Source organism: Coregonus lavaretus (assembly GCF_964263955.1).
Source record: "Coregonus lavaretus genome assembly, contig: HAP1_SCAFFOLD_48, whole genome shotgun sequence".
Lineage (NCBI taxonomy): Eukaryota > Metazoa > Chordata > Actinopteri > Salmoniformes > Salmonidae > Coregonus > Coregonus lavaretus.
In genome coordinates this window covers 48,366-68,766 of record NW_028163311.1, presented here as the reverse complement: position 1 = coordinate 68,766, position 20,401 = coordinate 48,366, and the positions used below count along the sequence as shown (strand labels likewise).

At 42.8% G+C, this 20,401-nt stretch overlaps 1 protein-coding gene across 1 annotated transcript; it reads right to left on the bottom strand.

Moving 5' to 3' along the window:
- Window positions 1-13,311: 13,311 nt before the first annotated feature.
- Window positions 13,312-16,983, bottom strand: LOC311118282 (uncharacterized protein; the record flags this gene model as incomplete). The annotated part of the gene is made up of 4 exons (XM_084193110.1): window positions 13,312-15,731; window positions 15,941-15,984; window positions 16,386-16,421; window positions 16,973-16,983. The coding sequence occupies 4 exons, from the start codon at window positions 16,981-16,983 to the stop codon at window positions 14,884-14,886; spliced, it is 939 nt and encodes a 312-aa protein (XP_084049236.1). The 3' UTR covers window positions 13,312-14,883.
- Between the last annotated feature and the right edge of the window lie 3,418 nt (window positions 16,984-20,401).

Genomic DNA, 20,401 nt, shown 5'->3' with positions numbered 1-20,401 from the left:
CCTAATGAGAAACCTACAGATTAAGTATTTTTGGTGGCTGGGACAGACGCCCGCAGCGTGAAAAGACAGGGGGCTTGTCTGCGTGGACTGCGGGCTCCCGCACAGGCGTGTCACCTGACTGTCTAAGGGGAGTATTGATGGGCGAGGGAGTGGCCGACCGGTGATCCCCTGGCTCTTCGCCCAGTGCCTCAGGCCCCATGTGACTTGCTGGGGTTCCGTCTTTTGTCATGCGACCCCTATGACCATCAGAGTTCTGAGTAGATGCTGGCTCAGCAATCCGAAGGTCAACCCTGTTACGACGGTACAGTGATCCATTCACTTCGACCAAGTAGGAGCGTGGTGCCACTTTCTGTACACAGGATCCGAGTCTCCAGAGGCCCGTCCGGTCCCCTGGTAGTGGCTTCATTCGCACCGTTTCACCCACCCTGAGCTCAGGTAAGTCTTTTGCTGATTTGTCGTAGATGAACTTGGAGACCTGTCTTCTGTGACGTAGCTTCACCAGCACGTCTGTCACCACACTGGGCTCCAGGAGAGTGCTTGCTACTGGCAGAGCTGCTTTTAAACGCCGTGCCATGAGGCGCTGGGCCGGGCTGCTATCCATGCCTTCTGTCGGGGTATTGCGGTAAAACACTGGAGTTGCAGTAATTAACATTTACCAACAGATGGTATCATTGTGCCATCTTCCACCCATAACACCAACTGTCGTCTTCTTCTTCTTTTTCGATGAGGTTTAACGGCGGTTGGCATCCAATTTGTTGCATTACCGCCACCTACTAGAGTGGTGTACAACTCCCTTATATTTCGCTTGAAAAATAAAATAAAATAAAGAAATACCCTACCATCTAACACAACACTCACAAATTCAAAATTATTATTGATAATTAACACCACCCCACTCCACTATTTAAATATATTCACTCCTACCTCATGCCCTCAACCTGAGAGGATGGAACATCACCACTTAACACTCCCTGTAACTCTTCTGATGTCAAGTCTCCTACACCCAAATACCTCTCTGCAGCTGCCACCACAACCTCCATTTTCTTAGACTTACGTTCCATCCCTGCGGTACAATTAATAACCATAGGGCCCCCGTGTAGCTCAGTTGGTAGAGCATGGCGCTTGCAACGCCAGGGTTGTGGGTTCGATTCCCACGGGGGGCCAGTATGAAAATGTATTCACTCACTAACTGTAAGTCGCTCTGGATAAGAGGGTCGGTTAAATGACTAAAATGTAAATTGCTATAAATGCTAAAAATCCAATCTTACTGAAACATATATCACTTGCTGTCCTATCCCCCTGCATTGGTTCACCACTCCTCCCCCTTGACCCATCTTCCTCTACTTCCTTCACAGCCTCAGCATATGACAACTTCTTCATTACTCTTACCCTGGAAACCTCAACCTGCCTCTCACAGGACATTTCTGATCCCCGGCCCCATGCACATACCACTACTTTTCCCAACGCTACACATTCCTTTGTCTCATGCCCTTCTGCACACTTCTCACACCTTGGAGCCTCCCTCCTACACACTGCTGCCACATGCCCATAAGTTTGACACCTGTAACATCGTAATGTATTCAGCACCCGCCACCTACTGTACTGGTAGTAAACAATAAATACAACTATCCATTGGGGGGAATACCAACGTCATATACAATACAACAATATACAGTCGGAGAAAAAAGTATTTAGTCAGCCACCAATTGTGCAAGTTCTCCCACTTAAAAAGATGAGAGAGGCCTGTAATTTTCATCATAGGTACACGTCAACTATGACAGACAAAATGAGAAAAAAAAATCCAGAAAATCACATTGTAGGATTTTTTATGAATTTATTTGCAAATTATGGTGGAAAATAAGTATTTGGTCAATAACAAAAGTTTCTCAATACTTTGTTATATACCCTTTGTTGGCAATGACACAGGTCAAACGTTTTCTGTAAGTCTTCACAAGGTTTTCACACACTGTTGCTGGTATTTTGGCCCATTCCTCCATGCAGATCTCCTCTAGAGCAGTGATGTTTTGGGGCTGTCGTTGGGCAACACGGACTTTCAACTCCCTCCAAAGATTTTCAATGGGGTTGAGATCTGGAGACTGGCTAGGCCACTCCAGGACCTTGAAATGCTTCTTGTCATATACAATACAACAATATATATATATATATATTCCCCACCCCACTCCTTCAGTGATAATCCAAATCACATCCCTACACAGGTGCCTGTGTGGCCGGAACAATCATCGACTCGACAAGATTCCTTGTAATGCCTCTGTTGTACATGACCAAAAGTATGTGGACACCTGCTCATCGAACACCTCATTCCAAAATCATGGGCATTAATATGGAGTTGGTCCCCCCTTTGCTGCTATAACAGCCTCTACTCTTCAAGGCTTTCCACTAGATGTTGGAACGTTGCTGATGTTCGTTTACAACTTTTGGTCTTTTAGCTCCATGTTCCATTCATTCTTACCAACTTCCCTCCACCGCGCGCCATCAGAATCAAAACAGCACTTCCTCCATATTTTCCTCCCAACAACCCCACACCTGCTACGGACTAACTCCTACATGTAAAATATTGCATGTAGAATACCAAAGTGAAATGGATTAGCTAGAAAAAAGAAACATAGTTTTTCTTTTTTTTTATGTTGGGGGTCTAAGTTTTTTAAACCATTACATATGCATTAGTGAGAATACTGGTGGCTGGCAAATTGGCTTGTCCCCATGGTGATGTGGAGGTGTAGTGACGTTTTTAGTAGATAAATAGACATATACATTTTGAATTCCATGAATCAAACAAAAGCATATTTACTGTATAGAAAACGAAAAAACAAAGGTTGACCAGCACAAATTCATGTAGAACATTTATTTTTTATTAGCAGATCAATTAAGTTCATTACAGTTATCCAAATACATGAATCAATGACGAAAATAAACGCAAAATGGAAAGGGTTGGTCCCATGTTTCATGAGCTGAAATAAAAAATCCCTGAAATAAAAATTCCAGAAATGTTCCATACGCACAAAAAGCTTATTTCTCTCAAATGTTGTGCACAAGTTTGTTTCCATCCCTGTTAGTGAGCATTTCTCCTTTGCCAAGATAATCCATCCACCTGACAGGTGTGGTATATCAAGAAGCTGATTAAACAGCATGATCATTACACAGATGCACAACACAATGTCACAGATGTCTCAAGTTTTGAGGGCGCGTGCAATTGTCATGATGACTGCAGGAATGTGCACCAGAGCTGTTGCCAGATAATTCAATGTTTATTTCTCTACCATAAGCCACCTCCAATATCGTTTTAGAGAATTTGGCAGTACGTCCAACCCGCCTCACAACCGCAGACCACATGTAACCACGCCAGCCCAGGACCTCCACATCCGGCTTCTTCACCTGCAGGATCGTCTGAGGGGAAGGGGGGCGGGGTGCTGAGTAATATTTCTGTCTGTAATTAAGACCTTTTGTGGGGAAAAACTCATTCCGATTGGCTGGGCCAGGCTCCCCATTGGGTGGGCCTATGACCTCCCAGGCCCACCCATGGCTGCGCCCCTGCCCAGTCATATGAAATCCATAGATTAGGGCCTAATTCATTTATTTCAATTGACTGATTTCCTTATATGAACTGTAACTCAGCAACATCTTGGAAATTGTTGCATGTGGCGTTTATATTTTTGTTCAGTATAATACGACTTGTAGGACGTATCGTATGTTACGAATTAAAATGTGTATGTTCTGTTACGCATTGCTATTCATACAATATGTTACGAACTTGTAATATGTATGATATGTTATGGATTCCAATGTGTTGTTGCTAACGTTAGCTAGGTTAGGGGTTTAAGGTAGGGTTAAATGGAGAGCTAACATGCTAAGTAATAGCTAAAAAGTAGTAAGTAGTTGCAAAGTTGCTAATTAGCTAAAATGCTAAAGTCCTCCGTGATGAGATTCAAACACGCAACCTTTGGCTAGACGTTTGCGTTAACACGCCCACCCATCCACAGAGCAGGAGTACGGCTTCTCTCCTGCGTGTATACGTTGGTGTGTTTTTAAGCTGCCCACTTAGAACTCTCCCCACAGACAGAGTCAGACCAGGCTGAGAGGGAAGCGGTACCGCCCAGTCAACTGGCAGACTATAGTGTTTGTTTTCAAAATGAGAAGCCTCACAGAGGGTATTCAACACTAAGGGCAAATCCAAGGTCATCTCAATATCTTTACAGTAGAAGCTATCAAAACTGACAAGGTGCACACTGATCAGTAAAGAGAGGCTAACATTCTATAACGTTCCCTTTCCTCTGCACAGTGAGAAACAATAGGATTACAATAGTGTTCTATTCTTCATTTGATCCAATTCAACATTACAACTTATTTTATGAGATGAGAATTAAGTGATGGAGTGACTAATCTTAGCAGGTCTGAGAGAACTGATGTGGCTTTTCTGCTTGATGTAAACGTTGGTGTGTTTTTAAGTTGCTCTGGTGATTGAAACTCTTGCCGCAGTCAGAGCAGGAGTACGGCTTCTCTCCTGTGTGTGCTCTCTGATGAACTTTTAGCTCAGTTGATGTTTTGAAGCATTTTACACAGTCAGAGCAGACGTAAGGCTTCTCTCCTGTGTGTGTTCTCTGATGAACTTTTAGCTCAGTTGCTGTTTTGAAGCATTTTACACAGTCAGAGCAGGAGTAAGGGTTTTCTCCTGTATGTATACGTTCATGTGTTTTTAAGGTATCCAATCGGGAGAAACTCCTCCCACAGTCAGAGCAGAAGTAAGGCTTCTCTCCTGTGTGTGTTCTCTGATGAAGCTTTAGCTCAGTTGATGTTTTAAAACATTTTCCACAGTCAGAACAGTTGTAATGCTTCTCTCCTGTGTGTGCTCTCTGATGTACTTTTAGCTCAGTAGATGTTTTGAAGCATTTTACACATTCAGAGCAGACGAAAGGCTTCTCTCCTGTATGTATACGTTCATGTGATTTTAAGTTATCAGATCGGGAGAAACTTTTTCCACAGTCAGAGCAGTAGTAAGGCTTCTCTCCTGTATGCATACGTTCATGTGATTTTAAGGTATCCGATCGGGAGAAACTCTTCCCACAATCAGAGCAGGAGTAAGGCTTCTCTCCTGTATGTATTTGTTGGTGTGCTTTTAAGCTGCTCTTTTGAGAGAAACTATCCCCACAGTCAGAGCAGGAGTAAGGCTTCTCTCCTGTATGTATGCGCTCATGTGTTTTTAAGGTATCCAATCGGGAGAAACTCTTCCCACAGTCAGAGCAGTAGTAAAGCTTCTCTCCTGTGTGTATTTTTAGGTGTCTTTTTAGCTTTGATAGAAATGGGAAAATCTCCTCACAATGTGGGCAGTGGTGAGACCTCTTAGCTCTGTGATCTTCCTGCTGTTGTTCTCTGGATGTAGAGAATGTCTCAACATGGTCTCCTGTGTGAACATCATCAGAAGAACCAGTCAGTTGGTGCGCTATACATGTCAATCAAATTTATTTTACGAAGCCCATTTTTACATCAGCAGTTGTCACAAAGTGCTTTACAGAAACCCAGCCTAAAACCCCAAAAGAGCAAGCAATGCAGATGTAGAAGCACAGTGGCCACGAAAAACTCCCTAGAAAGGTAGCAACCTAGGAAACAAACCTAAATAGGAACCAGGCTCTGAGGGGTGGCAAGTCCTCTTCTGGCTGTACCATAAGACATATGAATTCATATAATACGTAGGCTGTACAATTACAAAAGGGGATTAAAACTATTCTAAAACTGGGTAGAAGTCAAGAACTAAAAAGGGGGAAAAGTTGTCAAAATGATGAGCCATATCATCCTCCACTCACTATCACGAGGGTTGGTAACTACACAGACTCAGTTCATAGAACTTTAAAACACTGGCAGTTTGTCTACTTCGCTTTTTTAGTCTACTCTCTGATCACTCCAGATAGCCCAGTGAATAAAACACATGGTGACAATACTGGTGTCAAACCATGCAAGTCTCACTAGCATGAAATAACATCTACCTTCTCATTGAAACAGTTTCATGCAGAGTGGGATGTTGGAACGAACAACGAACTTAGCTAGAACCTGCTCTTACCATGAGAAACAGATTTCCCAATCTTCTCCTCCTCTTCTTCATCTTTAATGATGACGTTCAGCTCCAGTGTTTGACTGCAGTCTTCCAGCTTCACTGATGCCATCTCTGGATCCTGCAGTGCAAACTGGGCTCCACTGTCACAATCAGGACCCAGTGACTGTAGGTTTGGACTCAGTGTGGAAGGAGAGAGGCAGGCTGGGTTTGTCCTCACTGTTGATGTTACCGGCCTCAGACCTAATTCTTGTCGTCCTGTAGTAATAATGAGAAACGGACACTAAAGTTATTGTCTTGACAGTTCTGGCACTTTCTGTATTCTCAAAAAATATATTCAATTTTTGTTAATTTATCTAATTTCCATATATCAGGTAACTAATCATTGACAACAAAACATTCATTTATTCACATAAAGTGTGTGCACTTAAATTCACATAAATGCATAAATGACTCAAAAACCATTTAGTACAAGGTTGCAGTTTGTTTTAGGCAGCACTATGTACTATTTTCCTGAATAACCTTGTCTTCATTGTATTATTTTAGTGTTTCTGTATTTTTTTGTGTTATTAAACAACTGACGTCGGTTCAATTACTTGAATTCCATTTCGGTTTTTTTGTGTGAGCCCAACGCGCCGTCTTTCTAGAGAGAAATCAAATCATTAACGAGAGAAATCAAGTCAGGAACTACAGTATGTGGTACGCTGGGCTAAAGTGAGTTGTAGTTTTCAGTAAGCAAATATTCAACCTAGTTCAGTGCAGAAACGTGGTAATTCACTACAACGACCATAATCCATTGCGCCTGTTTCCCCCCCCCCCCGACTCGGAAAGATACAGATCTCTAGAAGGGTACTTTTACGTCTGCTACGTTAGAGTAGATACACACAGACAGCATGAGAGAGGAATGTAAACACAATCACGAGAGGGAGAGACAGTTCGTGAAGGAATGCCTTATCTTCTTTGAAGTAATCAAATAGAAACTAAGTATACTGAACAAAAATATAAAACGCAACATGCAACAATTTCAACGTTTTTACTGAGTTACTGTTCATATAAGGAAATCAGTCAATTTAAATAAATTCATTAGGCCCTAATCTATGGATTTCACATGACTGGGAAGGGGTGCATTTTGTATTTGTATTTATTATGGATCCCCATTAGCTGCTGCAAGCAGCTACTCGTTCTGGGGTCCAGCAAAATTAAGGCAGTTTATACATTTTTAAAAACATGGGAGGACCACCCACTGGGGCCCAGCCAAATCAGAATGAGTTTTCTCCCACTAAAGGGCTTTAGTACATGCAGACCTAATCCTTAGTTTCATCAGCTGTCCAGGTGGATGGTCTCAGACGATCCCGCAGGTGAAGAAGCCGGATGTGGAGGTCCTTGGCTGGTGTGTTTAAACTTGCTCTGCGGTTGTGAGGCCGGTTGGACATACTGACAAATTCTCTAAAACGACATTGGAGGTGGCTTATGGTAGAGAAATAAACATTAAATTCTCTGGCAACAGATCCTGTGGACCATTCCTGCAGTCAGCATGCCAATTGCACCCTCCCTCAAAAATCTGTGGCATTGTGTTGTGACAAAACTGCACATTTTAGAGTGCTCTTTTATTGTCCCCAGCACAAGGTGCACCTGTGTAATGATCATGCTGTTTAATCAGCTTCTTGATATGCCACACCTGTCAGGTGGATGGATTATCTTGGCTATAGAGAAATGCTCACTAACAGGGATTTCTGTACAAAATTTGAGCTAAATAAACGTTTTGTGCATATGGAAAATTTATGGGATCTTTTATTTCAGTTCATGAAACATGGGAGCAACACTTTACATGTTAGGTTTATATTTTTGTTCAGTATAATATACACAACTGAAATATTTAGTTTTTTCATAGTAACTTTCTACTTTTCTATTGATGTCTACCAAATGTGGACCTGACAGAGACAAAGGAATATTTTCAATGTTTTGGCAATTGAATGTTCACTATTTTGGCCTTTGGAATTTCCATTAAAAAGCTCTAAAATCATTGTCATTATTTCATTACTTATTTCATGTAAAAAATAAATAATTGAAACTCAAATCTGTGATTCTTTTTTAATAATCGAACCGAAACCAAACTGACCTAAAAATCGCACTAATCGCTCAGCACTAGTATTATGGATTACAAAGGGAAACCCAGCCGAGAGCTGCCCAGTGACACGAGCATACCAGACAAGCTAAATGACTTATATGCTCGCTTCGAGGCAGCCAACACTGAACCATGAGTGAAAGCACCAGCTGTTCTGGACGACTGTATGATCACCCTCTCCATAGCCTTTAAACAGTCAGACCTTTAAACAGGTTAACATTCACAAGGATTATCATGACGCGTACTCTGAGCATGTGCTGTCCAGCTGGCAAGTGTCTTCAGTGACATTTTCAACCTCTCCCTGACCCAGTCTGTATACCTGCAGCCCGTAGAACTCACATCTGCAGCCATGAAATGCTTTGAAAGGTTGGTCATGGCTCACATCAACACCATCATCCCAGAAACCCACTCCAATTAGTCTACAGCCCCAACAGCCCCACAGATGACGTAATCTCTATTGCACTATCTGGACAAAAGGCACACCCACGTAAGAATGTTGTTCATTGACAACAGCATAGCGTTGAACACCATAGTGCCCTCCAAGCTCATCAGTAAGTTAAGGACCCTGGGACTGAACACCTCCCTCTGCAACTGGCTCCTGGACTTCCTGACGAGCCGCCCCCAGGTGGTGAGGGTAGGCAACAACACATCCTCCACGCTGACCTTTAACACGGGGCCTCTCAGGGGCGCGTGCTCCTATACTTCCTGTTCACCCACGACTTCAACACCATCATTAAGTTTGCTGACGGTGGTAGGCCTGATCACCGACGACGATGAGAGGTCAGAGACCTGGCAGTGTGGTGCCATGACAACAACCTCTTCCTCAACATGGGCAAGACTCAGGAGCTTATCGAGGACTACAGGAAACGGAGGGCAGAACACGCCCCCCCCATTCACATTGACGGGGGTATAGTGGAGCGGGTCGAGAGCTTCAAGTTCCTCAGTGTCCACGTCACTAAGGACCTATCATGGTCCGAACACACCAACAGTCGTGAAGAGGGCATGACAACGCCTCTTCCCCCTCAGGAGGCTGACAAGGTTTGGCATGGGCACTCAGATCCTGAGTGGCGCAGTGGTCTAAGGCACTGCATCGCAGTGCTAACTGTGCCACTAGAGATCCTGGTTCGAATCCAGGCTCTGTCGCAGCCGGCCGCGACCGGGAGACTCATGGGCGGCGCACAATTGGCCCAGCGTCATCCAGGGTAGGGGAGGGAATGGCCGGCAGGGATGTAGCTCAGTTGATAGAGCATGGCGTTTGCAACGGCAGGGTTGTGGGTTCAATTCCCACGGGGGGCCAGTATAAAAAAAATATGTATTCACTAACTGTAAGTCGCTCTGGATAAGAGCGTCTGCTAAATGACTAAAAATGTAAAAAAATTTAAAATGTAAAATCCTCAAAAAGCTGCACCATTGAGAGCATCTTGACTGGCTGCATCACCGCTTGGTATGGCAACTGCTCTGCATTCGAGTGCAAGGCGCTACAGAGGGTAGTGCGTACGGCCAAGTAATTCACTGGAGCCGAACTCCCTGCCATCCAGGACCTCTATACCAGGCGGTGTCAGAGGATGGCCCTAAAAATTGTCAAATAATCCAGCCAACCAAGTCATAGACTGTTGTCTCTACTACAACAAGGCAAGCGGTACCGGAGCGCCAAGTCTGGGACCAAAAGGCTCCTGAACAATTTGTAACCCAAGCCATAAGACTGCTGAACAGTTAATAAAATGGCTACCTGGACTATTTACATTGACCCCCTTTTTATTATTTATCTCAAATGCTTTGCACTGACTCTATGCACACTTCCTGCTCCACACAAACTACACTGACACAACACACACACCCGCATATTGACGCCACAAACACACATAAGCTGCTGCTACTCTGTTTATTATATATCCTGATTACCTAGTCACTTTTACCCCTACCTACATGTACATACTGTATTACCTCAATTAACCCTGCAGATTCATACTGTATTACCTTAATTACCCCTGAACATTGACTCGGTACTGGTACTCCTTGTATATAGCCTCGTTGTTTTTTATGTGCTACTATTTACTTTTGAATGTATCAAATATTTGTCTTTGATTTTTTAACTATGCATTATTGGTAATGGGCTCGTAAGTAGGCATTTCACTGTAAAGTCTACACGTTGTATTTGTCGCGTATGACCAATAAAATGTGATTTCGCTCGCAAAAAACAATATTATTTCCCATTCACACCATAGTATCAAATGTAGATAAGATATAAACAACTGAATGTGTCTGAATATTACTACACATGTAGAAAACTGCTAATCATTACTTTCAGCTTCAAAACAGTTGGTCGACCGTGACATTTTCTCTCTGCACCGACACTGTTCTCACTGAAGTCCGTTGACGCTGACCGAGAGGCGCCGCCATTTTATCATTAAAAACAATGTACCCAAAAAAACAATAACATGTAAAACCAATTCAGAAATCTCAAATAAATGGATTCTTTTTTAATTTATCTTGACTAAATAATGTTTCATTCCCTCAGAAACCCAGTCTCCAGCGATGTGACTATCACGTTCTTTACTCGGTTTGACACAAACATAACACATAAAACCTTCACCAAGCGTGATAATACCTTGACGGATTTGTTAACTAGCATGTTATGACATGATCTTTCGATATTAGAAAGTTTAAACGCGCTATTACATACCTGTAGTAATACATTTGAAACGGACACAAAAGCTATCGTCTTCACAGCACAGTTCTACTGCTTCTTCTTCTTCAAGGTTTTATGGCCGAGTTGGACTATTGCCGCCACCTACTGTTTGAATGTTAAATGACGAGACAGAGGCATTGATGCGAGTAACAAGTCTTGTTCAGTATATTGCGTTACATCCGGGTATCTCAAGTACACCGGTAAAACACTGGAGTTGCAGTAATTAACATTTACCAACAGATGGCATCATTGTGCCATCTTCCACCCATAACATCTTCCCTTTTATAAAATAGGACAGAAACTGTCAATTCACTAACAAAACAAACCTAGTAGTAATTTCCAACATGAGCAGTTTAGTATTATTTTTTATAATTTTTTATTTAATTTTTTTCAGTTAACCACTTAACACATTTTGATACTCTCTTCACTTTTATCACTGTCTGTCAACAATCCCTAATGAGAAACCTACAGATTAAGTATTTTTGGTGACTGGGACAGACGCCCGCAGCGTGAAAAGACAGGGGGCTTGTCTGCGTGGACTGCGGGCTCCCGCACAGTCACCTGACTGTCTAAGGGGAGTATTGATGGGCGAGGGAGTGGCCGACCGGTGATCCCCTGGCTCTTCGCCCAGTGCCTCAGGCCCCATGTGACTTGCTGGGGTTCCGTCTTTAGAACCTGACAGTAATGGCTGCTGACTAGCCTCAACTATTTCAAACTCAAGAGTGTGTTTCTGGCCACGTAAAACACACTCTGTCACAAACAGGCCTAAAGAGGTCATGAACTGGCCTGAATACAGTTTCAGCTTGGTGCTACTCTGTGTGAGTTTGTCTCTGGGCGCGAGCCTCCTTTTATCTTGAAGGCTCATAACGTTACATGTGGCCCCTGAATCTAGCTGGCATTGCTGTGGTTTATTATTAAGTAGTAGAGTGACAAACAATTTTTTTCCTTTTGCCCTTATGCACTCGCCAGCATATACACCCTCTGTGCTGTTGTTCCCTTCATCTGTATTTATTTCAATGGAGTGCACTTTACCCTCCTTTCTCTTGCTTTTCATGCAGGCCCTTGCGAAGTGATTAGTTGTACCACAGGATTTGCATATTTTTTCCATAGGCTGGGCAGTGTTCCTTTCCTCGTCCATGAGAAATGCCACAATATCGGCATGCATTGGGGTTGTCTACTGCATAGTTGGTTGTAGTATTAGCATTAGCTGTGGCAAAAGGGAATGTATTTACTGACTGCCTGAATGTAGCATTGACATTGTCCATATGTTGCCTTTTTAGCTCCATGGACCTTATCTGTATATCCGTAAGCTCTGCTGCACGGCATGTCTTCACTGCCAAGACCAGTGTCGGGTCACGTTCTCTCAGCAAACGTCTGCGGGTGCCCTCATCAGTTATGCCAAAAGTCCATTGCGGTAAAGGAGGGAAAAATGACAGACAAAATACAAAAATAGATCTATCAAAAACCCATCCCACTCCTTCAGTCCCAGTCCAATCCAAATCACATCCCTACACAGTCTCATGGGTCTCAGAGGGGGAACATCTTCAGTCAGGATTCCCTGCAATGCTTCCACTGTTAATTCCTGAAGAGTCAAAAACCTGTCCAGTTTCTTAAGAGTTCTTGTTCATTTGGGCAGTAGAATTACCGCCTGCGCAATTAACGCCACAAAATTCACCTTCTTTACGATCAGTGTATCAGTATCCCTCAACTGGTGAACGACATTCTTTATCCCAACAGGCTGCGGGTCATCCGCTACCACAGCTTCCTCAGCTCCACTCGCTCTTTCAACTACTTCCCACGCCTCCCTGTAGGAGAACTGCTGTACAGCCCAGATCCTTGTTACTTCAAACTCCTTCACCCTAGCAGGGTGCTCCAGGAATTCGTCAACGTGACTTTCACCAAAATTGCTACACCGCACAGTCATCGATTCCATCGGCACCCACTTGATGCATGGCCATTTAAATCGGTACTCTGCTCTGAAAATCAAAGCACTCCACTTCAGATGTCGACATTTTACGAAGCCACAAAAAACTCTCTCCTTCTGCTCTTCTGAGACGCATGAAATCAAAACCAAACCACTACTGGTCCCTCTGACTGAAGACCTTTCCTACTGCCTCCTTTACCCTCTTCCTGACCTCAAATGGGTCTCCCCAAAAATACAGAATTGTTGACGCACTCCGACAAGAAACGATGTTCGTTTACAACTTTTGGCCTTTTAGCTCCATGTTCCATTCATTCTTACCAACTTCCCTCCACCGCGCGCCATCAGAATCAAACAGCACTTCCTCCATATTTTCCTCCCAACAACCCCACACCTGCTACGGACTAACTCCTACATGTAAACTATTGCATGTAGAATACCAAAGTGAAATGGATTAGCTAGAAAAAAGAAACATAGTTTTATTTTATTTCTTTATGTTAGGAGTCTAAGTTTTTTTAAATATTACATATGCATTAGTGAGAATACTGGTGGCTGGCAAATTGGCTTGTCCCCATGGTGATGTGGAGGTGTAGTGACGTTTTTAGTAGATAAATAGACATATACATTTTGAATTCCATGAATCAAACAAAAGCATATTTACTGTATAGAAAACGATAAAACAAAGGTTGACCAGCACAAATTTATGTAGAACATTTTTTTTTAAATTAGCAGATCAATTAAGTTCATTAGTTATCCAAATACATGAATCAATGGAAAAAAAATTCCAGAAATGTTCCATATGCACAAAAAGCTTATTTCTCTCAAATGTTGTGCACAAGTTTGTTTCCATCCCTGTTAGTGAGCATTTCTCCTTTGCCAAGATAATCCATCCACCTGACAGGTGTGGTATATCAAGAAGCTGATTAAACAGCATGATCATTACACAGATGCACCTTGTGCTGGAGACAATAAAAGGCCACACAACACAATGTCACAGATGTCTCAAGTTTTGAGGGCGCGTGCAATTGTCATGATGACTGCAGGAATATCCACCAGAGCTGTTGCCAGAAAATTCAATGTTTATTTCTCTACCATAAGCCACCTCCAACGTCGTTTTAGAGAATTTGGCAGTACGTCCAACCCGCCTCACAACCGCAGACCACATGTAACCACGTCAGCCCAGGACCTCCACATCCGGCTTCTTCACCTGTAGGATTGTCTGAGGGGAGGGGGATGGGGTGCTGAGTAGTATTTCTGTCTGTAATAAAGACCTTTTGTGGGGAAAAACTCATTCTGATTGGCTGGGCCTTGCTCCCAAGTGGGTCACCCATGGCTGCGCCCCTGGCCAGTCATATGAAATCCATAAATTAGGGCCTAATTTATTTATTTCAATTGACAGATTTCATTTTATGAACTAACTCAGCAAAATCTTGGAAATTGTTGCATGTTGCGTTTCAATTTTTGTTCAGTATAATACGACTTGTAGGACGTATCGTATGTTACGAATTAAAATGTGTATGTTCTGTTACGCATTGCTATTCATACAATATGTTACGAACTTGTAATATGTATGATATGTTATGGATTCCAATGTGTTGTTGCTAACGTTAGCTAGGTTAGGGGTTTAAGGTAGGGTTAAATGGGGATAGGGGAAGGGGGAAGGGTTAGCTAACATGCTAAGTAGTTGCATGCTAAGCTAACATGCTAAGTAATAGCTAAAAAGTAGTAAGTTGTTGCAAAGTTGCTAATTAGCTAAAATGCTAAAGTCCTCCGTGATGAGATTCAAACACGCAACCTTTGGCTAGACGTTTGCGTTAACACGCCCACCCATCCACAGAGCAGGAGTACGGCTTCTCTCCTGCGTGTATACGTTGGTGTGTTTTTAAGCTGCCCACTTAGAACTCTCCCCACAGACAGAGTCAGACCAGGCTGAGAGGGAAGCGGTACCGCCCAATCAACTGGCAGACTATAGTGTTTGTTTTCAAAATGTGACAAACAATAGGATTGCAATAGAGTGTTCTATTTCATCCAATTCAACGTTACAACTGCTTTTATGAAATGAGAATTAAGTAATGGAGTGACTAATCTTAGCAGGTCTGAGAGAACTGATGTGGCTTTTCTCCTTGATGTAAACGTTGGTGTGTTTTTAAGTTGCTCTGCTGAGAGAAACTCCTCCCACAGTCAGAGCAGATGTAAGGCTTCTCTCCTGTGTGTGTTCTCTGATGAACTTTTAGGTCAGTTGATGTTGTGAAGCATTTTACACAGTCAGAGCAGACGTAAGGCTTCTCTCCTGTGTGTGCTCTCTGATGCACTTTTAGGTCAGTTGATGTTTTGAAGCATTTTACACAGTCAGAGCAGACGTAAGGCTTCTCTCCTGTGTGTGTTCTCTGATGAAGCTTTAGGTCAGTTGATGTTTTAAAACATTTTCCACAGTCAGAGCAGAAGTAAGGCTTCTCTCCTGTGTGTGCTCTCTGATGTACTTTTAGCTGAGTTGATGTTTTGAAGCATTTTACACAGTCAGAGCATACGTAAGGCTTCTCTCCTGTGTGTGCTCTCTGATGTACTTTTAGCTCAGTTGATGTTTTGAAGCATTTTACACAGTCAGAGCAGGAGTAAGGGTTTTCTCCTGTATGTATACGTTCATGTGTTTTTAAGGTATCCAATCGGGAGAAACTCCTCCCACAGTCAGAGCAGAAGTAAGGCTTCTCTCCTTTATGTATGCGCTCATGTGTTTTTAAGTTATCCAATCGGGAGAAACTCTTCCCACAGTCAGAGCAGGAGTAAAGCTTCTCTCCTGTGTGTATTTTTAGGTGTCTTTTTAGCTTTGATAGAAATGGGAAAATCTCCTCACAATGTGGGCAGTGGTGAGACCTCTGAGCTCTGTGATCTTCCTGCTGTTGCTCTCTGGATGTAGAGAATGTCTCAACATGGTCTCCTGTGTGAACATCATCAGAAGAACCAGTCAGTTGGTGCGATATACATGTCAATCAAATTTATTTTACGAAGCCCATTTTTACATCAGCAGTTGTCACAAAGTGCTTTACAGAAACCCAGCCTAAAACCCCAAAAGAGCAAGCAATGCAGATGTAGAAGCACAGTGGCCACGAAAAACTCCCTAGAAAGGTAGCAACCTCGGAAACAAACCTAAAGAGGAACCAGGCTCTGAGGGGTGGCAAGTCCTCTTCTGGCTGTACCATAAGAAATATGAATTCATATAATAAGTAGGCTGTACAATTACAAAAGGGGAATAAAACTATTCTAAAACTGGGTAGAAGTCAAGAACTAAAAAGGGGGAAAAGTTGTCAAAATGATGAGCCATATCATCCTCCACTCACTATCACGAGGGTTGGTAACTACACAGACTCAGTTCATAGAACTTTAAAACACTGGCAGTTTGTCTACTTCGCTTTTTTAGTCTACTCTCTGATCACTCCAGATAGCCCAGCGAATAAAAGACATGCTGACAATAATGGTGTCAAACCATGCAAGTCTCAGTAGCATTAAATAACATCTACCTTCTCATTGAAACAGTTTCATGCAGAGTGGGATGTTGGAACGAACAACGAACTTAGATAGAACCTGCTCTTACCATGAGAAACAGATTTCCCAATCTTCTCCTCCTCTTCTTCATCTTTAATGATGACGTTCAGCTCCAGTGTTTGACTGCAGTCTTCCAGCTTCACTGATGCCATCTCTGGATCCTGCAGTGCAAACTGGGCTCCACTGTCACAATCAGGACCCAGTGACTGTAGGTTTGGACTCAGTGTGGAAGGAGAGAGGCAGGCTGGGTTTGTCCTCACTGTTGATGTTACCGGCGTCAGACCTAATTATAGTCGTCCTGTAGTAATAATGAGAAACAGACACTAAAGTTATTGTCTTGACAGTTCTGGCACTTTCTGTATTCTCAAAAAAGATATTCAATTTTTGTTAATTTATCTAATTTCCATATATCAGGTAACTAATCATTGACAACAAAACATTCATTTATTCACATAAAGTGTGTGTACTTAAATTCACATAAATGCATAAATGACTCAAAAACCATTTAGTACAAGGTTGCAGTTTGTTTTAGGCAGCACTATGTTCTATTTTCCTGAATAACCTTGTCTTCATTGTATATATTTAGTGTTTCTGTATTTGTTTGTGTTATTAAACAACTGACGTCGGTTCAATTACTTGAATTCCATTTCGTTTTTTTTGTGTGAGCCCAACGCGCCGTCTTTCTAGAGAGAAATCAAATCATTAACGAGAGAAATCAAGTCAGGAACTACAGTATGTGGTACGCTGGGCTAAAGTGAGTTGTAGTTTTCAGTAAGCAAATATTCAACCTAGTTCAGTGCAGAAACGTGGTAATTCACTACAACGACCATAATCCATTGCGCCCGTTTCCCCCCCCCGACTCGGAAAGATACAGATCTCTAGAAGGGTACTTTTACGTCTGCTACGTTAGATTAGATACACACAGACGGCATGAGAGAGGAATGTAAACACAATCACGAGAGGGAGAGACAGTTCGTGAAGGAATGCCTTATCTTTCTTCGAAGAACTAGTAAAATGATTGACAGACAGCTCTTAGGCAGTCTAGCTAAATAGGTTAATTAAAGGCCATACTGTACTGACCATAATCCATTGCGCCTGTGTTTAGGATGAGTAAAGACAGTACAGTATGGGAAGCAGATGATGATAGATGGTCTGGCTGGCTGACAGCTACTGCCTGAGCAGAGGACCTTAAGGAATAAAAAACTATCAAGTAATCAAATAGAAACTAAGTATACTGAACAAAAATATAAAACGCAACATGCAACAATTTCAACGTTTTTACTGAGTTACTGTTCATATAAGGAAATCAGTCAATTGAAATGAATTCATTAGGCCCTAATCTATGGATTTCACATGACTGGGAAGGGGTGCATTTTGTATTTGTATTTATTATGGATCCCCATTAGCCGCTGCAAGCAGCTACTCTTCCTGGGGTCCAGCAAAATTAATGCAGTTTATACAATTTTAAAAACATGGGAGGACCACCCACTCCAATTAGTCTACTGCCCAAAAAGACGCACAGATGATGTTATCTCTATTGCACTATCTGGACAAAAGGTACACCTACGTAAGAATGTTGTTCATTGACTACAGCTCAGCGTTCAACACCATAGTGCCCTCCAAGCTCATCACTAAGTTAAGGACCCTGGGACTGAACACCTCCCTCTGCAACTGGCTCCTGGACTTCCTGACGAGCCGCCCCCAGGTGGTGAGGGTAGGCAACAACACATCCTCCATGCTGACCTTTAACACGGGGCCTCTCAGGGGCGCGTGCTCCTATACTTCCTGTTCACCCACGACTGCAACACCATCATTAATGTGGTCCTCTGTAGCTCAATTGGTAGAGCATGGTGCTTTTAACGCCAGTGTAGTGGGTTCGATCCCCGCGACCACCCATACATAAAAATGTATGCACGCATAACTGTAAGTTGCTTTGGATATATTATTATATTATTATTACGTTTGCTGACGGTGGTAGGCAACTGAATGTGTCTGAATATTACTACACATGTAGAAAACTGATAATCATTACATTCAGCTTGAAAACAGTTGTGCAACCGTGAAATTGTCTATCTGATGCACCCGCGCTGAAGTCCGTTGACGCTGACCGAGAGGCGCCGCCATTTTACCGTTAAAAACAATGTATCCAAAAAAAAACAATAACATGTAAAACCAATTCAGAAATCTCAAATAAATTGATTCTTTATGAATTTATCTTGACTAAATAATGTTTCATTCCCTCAGAAACCCAGTCTCCAGCGATGTGACTTATCACGTTCTTTACTCGGTTTGACAAAAACATAACACATAAAACCTTCACCAAGCGTGATAATACCTTGACGGATTTGTTAACTAGCATGTTATGACATGTTCTTTCGATATTAGAAAGTTTAAACACGCTATTACATACCTGTAGTAATACATTTGAAACGGACACAAAAGCGATCGTCTTCACAGCACAGTTCTACTGCTTCTTCTTCTTCAAGGTTTTATGGCCGAGTTGGACTATTGCCGCCACCTACTGTTTGAATGTTAAATGACGAGACAGAGGCATTGATGCGAGTAACAAGTCTTGTTCAGTATATTGCGTTACATCCGGGTATCTCAAGTACACCGGTAAAACACTGGAGTTGCAGTAATTAACATTTACCAACAGATGGCATCATTGTGCCATCTTCCACCCATAACATCTTCCCTTTTATAAAATAGGACAGGAACTGTCAATTCACTAACAAAACAAACCTAGTAGTAATTTCCAACATCAACTGTTTAGTATTATTTTTTATTATTTTTTATTTAACCACTTAACACATTTTGATACTTTCTTCACTTTTATCACTGTCTGTCAACAATCCCTAATGAGAAACCTACAGATTAAGTATTTTTGGTGACTGGGACAGACGCCTGCAGCGTGAAAAGACAGGGGGCTTGTCTGCGTGGACTGCGGGCTCCCGCACAGGCGTGTCACCTGACTGTCTAAGGGGAGTATTGATGGGCGAGGGAGTGGCCGACCGGTGATCCCCTGGCTCTTCGCCCAGTGCCTCAGGCCCCATGTGACTTGCTGGGGTTCCGTCTTTTGTCATGCGACCCCTATGACCATCAGAGTTCTGAGTAGATGCTGGCTCAGCAATCCGAAGGTCAACCCTGTTACGACGGTACAGTGATCCATTCACTTCGACCAAGTAGGAGCGTGGTGCCACTTTCTGTACACAGGATCCGAGTCTCCAGAGGCCCGTCCGGTCCCCTGGTAGTGGCTTCATTCGCACCGTTTCACCCACCCTGAGCTCAGGTAAGTCTTTTGCAGATTTGTCGTAGATGAACTTGGAGACCTGTCTTCTGTGACGTAGCTTCACCAGCACGTCTGTCACCACACATGGCTCCAGGAGAGTGCTTGCTACTGGCAGAGCTGCTTTTAAACGCCGTACCATGAGGCGCTGGGCCTGGGCTGCTATCCATGCCTTCTGTCGGGGTATTGCGGTAAAACACTGGAGTTGCAGTAATTAACATTTACCAACAGATGGCATCATTGTGCCATCTTCCACCCATAACACCTACTGTCGTCTTCTTCTTCTTCTTCGATGAGGTTTAACGGCGGTTGGCATCCAATTTGTTGCATTACCGCCACCTACTAGAGTGGAGGACAACTCCCTTATATGTTGCTTGAAAAATAAAATAAAATAAAGAAATACCCTACCATCTAACACTACACTCACAGATTCAAAATTATTATTAATAATTAACACCACCCCACTCCACTATTGAAATATATTCATTCCTACCTCATGCCCTCAACCTGAGAGGATGGAACATCACCACTTAACACTCCCTGTAACTCTTCTGATGTCAAGTCTCCTACACCCAAATACCTCTCTGCAGCTGCCACCACAACCTCCATTTTCTTAGACTTACGTTCCATCCCTGCGGTACAATTAATAACCATAGGGCCCCCGTGTAGCTCAGTTGGTAGAGCATGGCGCTTGCAACGCCAGGGTTGTGGGTTCGATTCCCACGGGGGGCCAGTATGAAAATGTATTGACTCACTAACTGTAAGTCGCTCTGGATAAG